Source organism: Adiantum capillus-veneris, chromosome 23 (genome assembly GCF_014529385.1).
Source record: "Adiantum capillus-veneris isolate H3 chromosome 23, ASM1452938v2, whole genome shotgun sequence".
In the NCBI taxonomy this organism is placed as follows: Eukaryota; Viridiplantae; Streptophyta; class Polypodiopsida; order Polypodiales; family Pteridaceae; genus Adiantum; species Adiantum capillus-veneris.
The window spans coordinates 40,994,192-41,004,719 of NC_140953.1; the positions used below are offsets into that span (position 1 = coordinate 40,994,192).

Genomic DNA, 10,528 nt, shown 5'->3' on the forward strand with positions numbered 1-10,528 from the left:
GTGTTGAAAACCCATACACAAGTTGCTGTTAGCCACTCTTTGGTTAAAAAAGGGCACTGTTCTAGTTGCAGTTGCATTGTTGAAAGCCAGTCTCCTTCAATAACAAATTCCAGAGGTGCTTTGTGTTTTGGAGGGTGTGGGTTCAACCACCCTTTAGTTTGGAGGCGATATGTCTTCCGAGTTCTTCTCAGTAGGAGGCTCCCCGGCCTATGGGCTGCGCGTTTGGAGATGAAGTGCCACTCAAAAGTGTCTATGTGGGTCTATGAGAAGGCGCTCTTAGAAAAAGAAGTTTGGAGCAATGGAGAGCCCTGGTGTGGAGGAATGCCTTGCAAACAATTGGCAGGGACTCTACCTAATTAATCATGGGAAAGTTCGAAGCTTACAAACGGTCCTATTTTTGAAGAGTGAGAACCCTTCAAAGTTCAACGTATTTGTTGCTCCCTCCTCTCCTCATTTCAAAAGTTAGGGTAGATGCACCCGAGCTCGCCATAGCTTGCAAGCAGCAGCAGCAGCAGGCAGCAGCCGCACACAACTTAGCTTCCCCCCTCCCCCCTCTGCATGCCCTAGCTCTCGCTCGCCATGGCACCTCCCCAGGCCATTATATTTCCAACCAGCCCAGCCTCCGCCATGGGACCTCGCTCCGCCGATTACAAGGAGAAGGACAAAGGCGTCAACGTGCAGGTTCTTCTTCGATGCAGGTAAAATCCTCCCTGATTCAAAGTGTATCTATCTTGCCGATCGCCTCCTCTTGAAAGTCTTGGTGTTTTTGAAAACTGGGAGCGGTAAAAGGAAGAGATGTGCGTGTTTGTACGTTTTGGTCGCTGCTTGTGTTCCGTAAACCCTTGATCGGAAATGCATTGCTTGGTTGATCAGACCCTTCAATGATGACGAAGTCAGAACAAGTGCTCCTCAGGTAGTATCATGCAATGAGCATCGCAGAGAAGTCAGTGTGAACCTCAACATTGCTGCCAAGCAAGTAGATCGCACATTTACTTTTGATAAGGCAAGACTCTTTCTTTCCTCTAGCTCGCTTCTTTACATCTCAATTGTCCTTATCAGCTCCACCCTGTTGTACCCCTCTTTTAGGTCTTTGGTCCTCAAGCACAGCAGCAAGATCTCTACGAACAAGCCATAGTCCCTATTGTCAATGAAGTGCTAGAAGGGTTTAACTGTACAATTTTTGCATATGGGCAAACAGGAACTGGGAAGACTTACACGATGGAAGGAAATGGAAGAAAGACAAAGGTTGGCTTCTATGTAACGTGCTGGGGTTTTTGTATCACACATAGAGAGGTACTCAGCATGATCATACTTGCTCTTTGTAGGATGGCACCATGCCAGTTGATGCTGGGGTCATTCCACGAGCAGTGCAGCAAATTGTAGATACCTTGGAGGCTCAGAATGCAGAGTACAGCATGAAGGTTACATTTCTAGAGCTGTACAATGAGGAGATTACTGATTTATTAGCACCTGAGGACATTGCCCGCGCTTTGGAGGATAGGCAACAAAAGAAGCCCCTTGCTCTCATGGAGGACGGAAAAGGAGGAGTATTGGTTAGAGGATTGGAAGAAGAAATCGTTTACAGTGCCAATGAGATCTACAACCTTCTTGAAAGAGGATCTGCCAAGCGTCGCACAGCTGAAACTTTGCTGAACAAGCAGAGCAGGTATTCGATCTTTTGAATTGAACGATTACCAACAGGTTGATTTATGTGGAGCACATCATTTACCCGCAACTTTTTCTGGGCATCCAGTCGTTCCCACTCTATATTTTCCATTACCATCCACATCAAAGAGGCCACCCCTGAAGGTGAGGATCTGATGAAATGTGGGAAGCTGAACCTGGTAGATCTGGCTGGATCAGAGAATATTTCCCGGTCAGGTGCTAGAGATGTATGTGAGCACTGCTGGCAAGAAACTAGACTCAGCGCTTTATTCAATCAATGATGTATGTGATAGCAGTTTCCTGCATATGTTTTGGCAGGGCCGTGCAAGGGAAGCTGGAGAAATTAATAAAAGCTTGCTGACATTGGGACGGGTGATCACTGCACTTGTGGAGCATCTTGGCCATATACCATACAGGTATACAAAGAGCTGTCCTTTTTGTTGCTTGTTTGCAATCAATCATCATGGTCACAGTTGTATAATGAAAGTTGTTGACATCAGGGATAGTAAACTCACAAGGCTTTTGAGAGACTCACTTGGAGGCAAAACGAAGACTTGCATTATTGCAACTGTTTCTCCATCTGTCCACTGCTTGGAAGAAACTCTCAGCACTCTTGACTATGCACACCGAGCAAAGAACATTAAAAACAAACCAGAGGTTTGTTGAACATACATTTCATGAAACTCTACAACAAGCACTCTCTGTACATGCATCTGATATATTCAATTCTGGCTATACAGGTCAATCAAAAGATGATGAAATCGGCACTTATTAAAGATCTCTACAGTGAAATGGAAAGGTTGAAAGCAGGTAACAAAACACCTACTTGACCTAAACTAATTCAGCCACTAATACGTTGCCGCTAATAGAATCACATTTGCATCCAAACAGAGGTCAATGCTGCACGAGAAAAAAATGGGGTTTATCTTCCTCGGGAGAGATACCAGCAAGAAGAAGCTGAGAGGAAGGTAGACCAGGCGCTACTCTTATTAATGTTGTTAGTATCCTAGGACAGCAAAGTAATTGTCTTCAAGTCATAGTTTGTCAATCGACATGGCATAACTAATGCTGCTCTTGTGCCCTAAAGGCAATGTCAGAACGACTAGAGCAAATGGAATTTGATATGGACGTGAAAAACAAGGTCAGTTACCTAGCGGGGGGGAGTATCTATTGACGAGGTTTATGCCCTACTACATATAATTTCTTTAATGTATTTGCATTACAGCGTTTAGATGCTCTACAAGAAGAGCTTGATTTAGAGCGCTTCCAGATTGAGGAGTTGTGTGGTAAACTTGAATGCAATCAGGTAACTCTCCTCGCATGAAGCATGCCTATTTTGTATGTAATACGCTCAGCATTGCCTCTTAAATTGTGTTTAAATTTCCATTTCTTACCAGAAAAAGCTCCACCAAACTCAGGAAATGTTGAGTGATACTAAAGACAAACTAAAAGATGCTCAATATACCATCAAAGAACGGGATTTTATAATTGGGAAGTTTCAAAATTCAGGTTTGTAGTACAACAGTTGCTAGCAATGTAAATGTGAAAATGTGTGTGAAACTTTCTTGTTTGAACTTGTAATATAGCTGTCTTCTTTGCAGAGGATGCTCTTGTCAGACAAGCTGGAAGTCTTCAATCTCAAGTGGAAAGCTGTGTAAATGAAATAACTGCTCTTCACTCAAAGATTGGTATAACACACTGAATAGCTACTTCAAAAAGCATGTTGTATTTATAGTTGAATTCCGCTTGATTTTCTTCTTTTCTGAGCTCTGTAGACAGAAAGAGCAGGGTGGAAACAGACAACCAACACACCATGCAAAACTTCCATGGGGATCTTGGCCAGCAACTGAAGACATTGCATGATTCAGTTTTGGGATCCATTAAACTGGAACAACAGCATCTTCAAGATATGCAAGAGAGAATCGAATCATTCTTAGCTAGCAAGCAAGAGGTACATGGTTTTCGAAGCACTGAATCTTTACGTAACAAGATGGCATACCTTGCATATTTTAAATTAAAACAAACTTGTGGCAGGCAACTCAAGCACTGCAACAAAAAGCAACAACTCTAAAGGATCTTTTTTCATCTGGGCTAAAGCGCATTCATGACCTAGCACATTCTCATGAGAAAGACTCAACTACCACGTTTAAAAAAGTGAATGCTACTATTTCTGCTCATAGCCATGCTCTGGAAGAGGTCAGTGTAGTGCGGCTAGTTTTCTTAATCATCCACTCCCATGCGTTTTGGGAAACAATTTTACCAATGTGTTGCTTGGATTTGATTATCAACAGGTCCTCTCAGCCTCTGTTTCACAAGCTGAAGTACTACTTCAGGACTTTCAAACCACTCTCAGTAGACAGGAAGAGGCAATTACTTCTTTGATAAGCCAGCAACAAGAGGTACGTGTTTTCTTTCAGCTGAAAGTGCACCGTCAATATTTGAATATATGCACTACAGTTTATGGGTTAACAAAGAACAATGCATGCCTATTAATTTCTTTCAGCCGATTAATTTCCAACTGCTGGAAGAAAGTGCACCGTCAATATTTGGATATATATGCACTGCAGTTTATGGGCTAACAAAGAACAATGCATGCCTACTTGCTGTTGGCTTTTCTCACTTATGTACCACAATGATGCTCTGTAGAAAGCAAAAATAAACTTGAATTCAATAGAGGAGTTCTCCAAAGAGTTGGAAGGGTACTACGAGATGCAAGAACAAAGTACGTCAGGGATCAAGGAGGCAGTACTGGACTCTAATAAAACCCTCCACCATACTCTCAACGACCTTGAAGAAGTGTACAAGGTGATGCCTTTAATTGTGGAGTGAAACAAAACTACAGTCATCATGGACATGCTCTAAATTTGCTTGCTGCAAAATTTCAGGAACAGAGTCAGCAAGAAGAGCAGAATTTACTTGAAAAAATTGCTGAAATGGTCACTGCAGTCTCTATGCGCAAATCAGAAATCGTAAGATGTTGTACAGCAGTATATCAATCATAACACAATGTTTCTTCTTGAGTGAGTTTTTAATAGCCTCCTTTTTGTTCTGATGCTCAGGTGACGTCTCGAATAGACGTCATTCGTCAGTCTACTGTCAGAACCTCAGAGGCCCTGCAACAAGACCTGAAAAAAATGTGCCAGGATCGAGCAAACTCACAAAGCCAATGGCATGGATTCAAGAAAGAAGCAGAGTGTCGTTTCAACCAAGCTACATCTCAGTTGCTTTCCAGTCAGAGCAATGTAGAGAGTACTATTGGGCATTGGTAATATTTCATTGACTTGAATCATTGTCACATGAACAATTAGCATAAGGTTGACCGTGCGATTCCTGATGCAGCAACAAAACCACATTAGATGCAAGGGATCTCTGGAAGAGAGCTCATGGAGCTGTTCAACAGTTGGAGAGTAACAATCATCTGGAAGTTGATTTGATTGTCAAGTAAGATTATAGAGGTTTTGGTTTATTGAGCAGTCCTAGTTTTACAGTAAAAACAATTTTGTATCACCATGTTTGCAGGGAGGGAGTTTATGGGAATGGCTTGCTTCTAACCAGACTAGAAGAAATGAATGAGTCAATTGAATTCGATGCTGAGTCCTGCCAGAGTAGCTTGCTGGAGTCTATCAATGGTAATAGCTCCAAGCCTCCAACAAGTGCCGATTATCATTCTCTATATACATTACATATTGCAGCATTGTCTACCTAGGTACTTACAATGTCGTCTTTCTTTTAAAAAATTTCAGGCTCCTTTGAGACAGATGCAGGCACAACAGCAAGCATGCTGACTGTAGTGTCTTTTCAAGGTGAGGTGCTTACAGATTTGCAAGCAAGGCATGAAAATAATACCACTGCCATCAAATCAGAAGCAGATATGTGCTTCAACAACAACTACCTGGTGAGTGGAAAGTGGCATGAATTTCATTGCACTCAGCTCGCTCTGTAGAAAGGATAACAGAAATGTGGAGTCAATTGTTTTGTCCAGGAGGATATGCCCACAGGGGTCACCCCAACAAAGAGACCAATCGATGTCTTGACTAAAGCATCAATAGAAGCACTGAGGGCGCCCAGCATCGACAAATTGGTGCAGGAGTTCAGGGAAGAGATACACAACACATCGTCGCCTGAGAAAGGTGTAGCAACTCCAAAAAGCTTTGCAATGAAGGAGTCAAAAATACCCATTTTTGCAGACTCGTCCTTACTCAAGGACAATCGAGCGCCTCTGGCAGCAGTAAACTGACCAAATGTGCCAACTTCACGTTATGGAGTGTTACATTTTTGCACAAGGTACCCTTGGAGGGTGCTATTGTGTGGTTGCAAACTGTGGGTACCCTTGTAGTGAGAAACTGCTTCTCTTACACCCTCTGTAAGAGTGCAATGCCATGCTGCCCATCAGAGTAAATGCTACCCTGCTTTCCATGAGGAGATAGGGGCACTTGACATATATACATATACACTCTCCAGGATTGGGTGCTGTGCCTAGGCAGCACGTACCATGTATACCCTCTCTGTATTGACAAATATTCTTGTTGCTTATATGTACAGTTAACAAGCCATTTTGCAAAATCTCTTTACGGTGTAACGGTGGAGTACTGTTAACTATCTGTGGGTGTTGTAATGCTGGCGGCCGCGCTTCCCTCAATCAAGCGCGTTCTTAAATGGAAGTTAAAATGGCGGTATTGCAAATTGAGCTAAGGTTCTCGTTTGTTTGCCACGGTCTCATGGGCATAGGATTGGTTTTACATGGGGACCATAAATCCCCCCATGCCTTTCGTGCCCAGTACCCACTGCAACCCCTGTGGTGCGAACGATGGCGCCTCGAGGGTCGGGTCACCTTGAGGCTTGCCGCCTTGCTCTTTTGTTACTGAGGTTGGAATTTCGAATTAGATGTTCTAACCCAGAAGTTTAGACTTTTGCATCTCTAATTGAGACGTTGGCACTTCTTGCTATCAAAATGTTGTACACATTTTTAAGACTTTTAAATGCTATTTTAAGGAGCTGCTTTACAGTGTTCCTAATTTTAACGATGCTTGTAATAAAAATAGCGTTGACGTCAATAAAGCTTTGTAATAGTAGCAATTGCACAAGGAGACTCCAGGAGAGACTTAAGCAAGGAGCTTCTCTCTCACTCTCTCTCTCTCTCTCTCTCTCTCTCTCTCCTCATTGCAAGGTAGAGCTCTTAGGCTCGGTCCGCTATTTGCCATGTATAACAGGCAAGGGACTCTCTCTCTCTCTCTCTCTCTCTCTCTCTCCCTCCGGATAGTTTCCTACGATGTTAATTCTTCTCGGATATGTGTGCGCGCTCTAATAAAAAGAGGAAAATGGTATAACCTTTCTATCACCCAAGTGCAGTAGATTGGTTATGCCATTTCCCTCTTGAAAAACAGGTCTTGAGTTCAACTCCTCGTCGGTTAGATCTTTAAGGTCTCTTGGAATAGTTTCCTATGACGTTAAAACTCTCTTCTTCTCGCGGGTGTGTGTGGGTGTGTGTGTGTGCGCTCTAATAAAAAGAGGAAAATGGTATAACCTTTATACAATTGTGGTAGATTGGTTATGCCATTTCCCTCTTGAATAACAGGTCTTGAGTTCAATTCCTCGTCGGCTAGATCTTTAATTGTGATACTTTCCTATGACGTTAAAACTCTCTTCTTCTTGGGTGTGTGTGGGTGTGCGTGTGTGCACTCTAATAAAAAGAGGAAAATGGTATAACCTTTCTATCACCCAAGTGTAGTAGATTGGTTATGCCATTTCCCTCTTGAATAACAATTCTTGAGTTCAACTCCTCTTAGGCTAGATCTTTAAGGTCTCTTGGGATAGTTTCCTATGACGTTAAAACTCTCTTCTTCTTGGGTGTGGGTGTGTGTGTGTGTGTGTGCGCTCTAATAAAAAGAGGAAAATGGTATAGCCTTTAAATCACCCAAGTGTGGTAGATTGGTTATGCAATTTTCCTCTTGAATAACAGGTCTTGAGTTCAACTCTTCGTCGACTAGATCTTTAAGGTCTCTTGGGATAGTTTCTTACGACGTTAAAACTCTCTTGTTCTCGTGTGTGTGTGTGCGTGCGTGTGCGCGCGCTCTAATAACAAGGTGAGAACTCACGATGGCCTGTTCTCGTGTGTGTGTGTGTGTGTGTGTGTGTACGCGCGCGCTCTAATAACAAGGTGAGAACTCACGATGGCCTGAAGAAGACAAGGAAAGGTTAGCCTTTTGCGATGAGGAGGTATATAGCTGAGTGGTCGGACTAGTAGTTGTAGTTGGTGCCAGACATGGTTTAAGACAGATTAGTGCTAATCCATATGTGGTCTAGTGTAGAGATGTGTATTGTGGTTGGATGGTGTATCAGTTGGTGGAGTCCATGCTGGCGAATGAGGGTGGAAAGGGTTTTGTATGTGCTGGGTTTATCAAGTGCGTCAATGTTGAAATCTCTCATTATGATCAGTGGCCGCATGGTGCTCGTTGAATCGAGGAGGCTAGAGATGCTCTCTAGGAACCCTGGGAGCGACGACATCGGTGCCCTGTAGAGCGAGACGACTGTCGCCACGCGCTCGTTCGTGCAGTGGAAAGTTGGACGGATTGTTTCAAGAGTTTGGTTTATGCATATGTGTGTTTGCATGGGTATTAGGTTGCTTTTATGGAGAATTGAGAGGCCGTGTAGTTGTGTTGAGGATATGCTCTGGAATCATGGAATGGTCGTCGCATGTAGTCGAGAGTCTCTTGGAGGCAGAGCACGTCGGAGGCCATTAGACTTGTGTCATGGATGATATCGTCTGCATGCTTTCTAAGGGAGACGACCTTCAGTGATTTCACAATGTAATGTGTATCTTGGTGGAGATGTAATTGCTTTTGGATGGGAGACTAAGTTGCTTCTGTTCTCAATCTATGGAGCTCTTCAAGGACACTTGGGTCGACACGAACGTTGTCGGGGAGCAGGCTCTCTATCAAATACAGATTTGCAGTGTCACGAACGCGTGTGAGAGCAGTGTAGGTGAGCCCATGAGATCTAATTCCTCTGGGCTGAAAGCCAATGTGTTGAGTGTAAGCCCTTGCGATTGATGAATTGTGCGTGCAGCAGCAGGCTGAATCAGGAATTGCTTGCATGTGAGGGTGTTGAGGTGGTTTTTCCCAATTTGGAATTCACGTGCGATACGAAGAATTGGCGTCCAGCCAGTCGATGTGAGTGGTGTGCGGAGGTGGCCGTGTTCATATCTTTGTTTTCGCCCTATATTGGGATTGGTGAAATGAATCCACAGACATATTGTGCTAGAGATTGTAGTGCAGAACCTGTAAACGCCTTCTCCACCATTGACAAGGCCTTCGGGAATGTCCAGATTTTCGGCACATAGCTCGACCACTAAGCCTGGCTTCAAGCACAATGTTGCTTGGAGCCCCGCAGTTTGCTTGGCATCCAATGGTATTGCTATTGTTTTGCTGCAAGTATTGGCATGCTTGTCAATTGCTTTGAATATGTGTGGCTCACCGGGCAACTGTGCGAAGACCTTTTCATTGTGCTCGTCCTTCGCTTTGTTAAAGTTGAATAGGTGCGATATGGTTACGTCAGCAGGCAACTCCCTGTGGAAGGAGTTGTTAATGTTTGCAATATCGTTGGTGGTGTGTGAACCAATCCTCATCGATTGAGCACCTCTATAAGTTGTTCATCGGTTCGTCTCATTGTAATCGTTAGCTCGTAGCACTTAGGGAGTTCGCGCTAGTACGAAGGTGTGACTGCCTCAACGAGAGGTTGCTTGCTTGTGAATATCCAAGAGTCTTTGACTGGGCTAGCTTGGCATAGGTCACCACAAAGTAGGTCGTCAAGGCCATCAAAAGGCTGGTCGTATTTTCTCTTGATGGCACGAAGATGTTAGTCCGCCAAAGAGAAGACACTTGACCCTATCAAGGAGACTTCATCGAACACTACAAGCTCCAAATCGAGATAAAGTAAGGACAATGCATCTAGCTTTTCTGCTCCAAGTCTTGTGTGTGCGGCAGTTATCAAAGGCAAATGTAAAGCTGAGTGTATAGTTGTAGCACCAATGTTGAATGCTGCCTTCCTTGTATATGCCATTAGCAGTGCCTTGGGAAAGTCAGCATTGTGACCTGACTTGTGCGTGTAGAATCGAATGAGGGCTTCAACCAACAAGAGCAGCATGAACGTTTTTCCAGCGCCTACTCCACTTGTGAGGAAGATATGTATCTTTTCTGATGGTGCTATGTGTTTTCTGAGCATGATGTCGTCGAGTATGAGTTGCTGTTGTGGGTTTACTTTCTTTATTGACGTGTGGAAATCCTCACTGGTCATGCCAATGTGTTTGGAAAAATGCAAAGCAAATGGTTTCTTGGTCGGTTGCTTTGATGGGGTGTCATAAAATCTAATATCTAACCAACCCAAATGATTTTCTCATATTAAATTGATCACTTAATGTGGGAGAATAAACGGGAACAAGTGTTAAGATATAGATATGTGCTTATAGATCTATCTCAACACGGGGCCAATAGTAAAGGGGCCCAAATGGGAGATGGTCTATCAAGAGCAAGGCTAACCAATGGAGCATAAGACCTTAGGGTTAGCTTCATTGAAGATCTCCAATAATGTGTGTAAAAGTCCTTTGACCTTAGGTAAGCTAGGGCTGAGCTTGAGGTGGGAACCCGGCCCAAACTCGAGGTGCTTGTCGTGCTTGAGGTTCTTGTCATGCTTGAGGTGCTTGATTAAGATGCTTGAGGTGCTTGACTGGCTCCATGCTTGAGGTGCTTGACTTGGTGCATGATTAAGGTGCTTGAGGTGCCTTGAGAAGCTTGCCTGAGATGCTTGTGGGAACACCCCCTACTTCAAGTGCTTAGTCATGCTTGATGACTAAGGGGCTTGCTCATCC

The 10,528-nt window shown here is 43.7% G+C and overlaps 1 protein-coding gene across 1 annotated transcript; it reads left to right on the forward strand.

The window, feature by feature from the left end:
- The first annotated feature begins 334 nt into the window (after positions 1-334).
- On the forward strand, positions 335-6,666 carry LOC147427690 (kinesin-like protein KIN-5D). The gene is made up of 23 exons (XM_086496509.1): positions 335-698; positions 874-1,003; positions 1,087-1,245; positions 1,326-1,666; positions 1,754-1,892; positions 1,984-2,081; positions 2,166-2,322; positions 2,406-2,475; positions 2,557-2,633; positions 2,753-2,806; positions 2,891-2,971; positions 3,063-3,174; positions 3,267-3,353; positions 3,441-3,616; positions 3,700-3,861; positions 3,957-4,064; positions 4,312-4,470; positions 4,551-4,634; positions 4,725-4,930; positions 5,005-5,106; positions 5,185-5,294; positions 5,409-5,560; positions 5,648-6,666. Exons 1-23 carry the CDS (start codon positions 580-582, stop codon positions 5,900-5,902), a joined length of 3,138 nt encoding a protein of 1,045 aa, XP_086352635.1. The 5' UTR covers positions 335-579; the 3' UTR covers positions 5,903-6,666.
- The last annotated feature ends 3,862 nt before the right edge of the window (positions 6,667-10,528 follow it).

Coding starts and splice junctions, on each gene's coding strand:
- LOC147427690 (XM_086496509.1), top strand. CDS start 580: ATGGCACCTCCCCAGGCCATTATATTTCCAACCAGCCCAGCCTCCGCC. Junction 1,893..1,983: donor CCCGGTCAGGTGCTAGAGAT/GTATGTGAGCAC, acceptor ATGTTTTGGCAG/GGCCGTGCAAGGGAAGCTGG. Junction 3,862..3,956: donor ATAGCCATGCTCTGGAAGAG/GTCAGTGTAGTG, acceptor GATTATCAACAG/GTCCTCTCAGCCTCTGTTTC.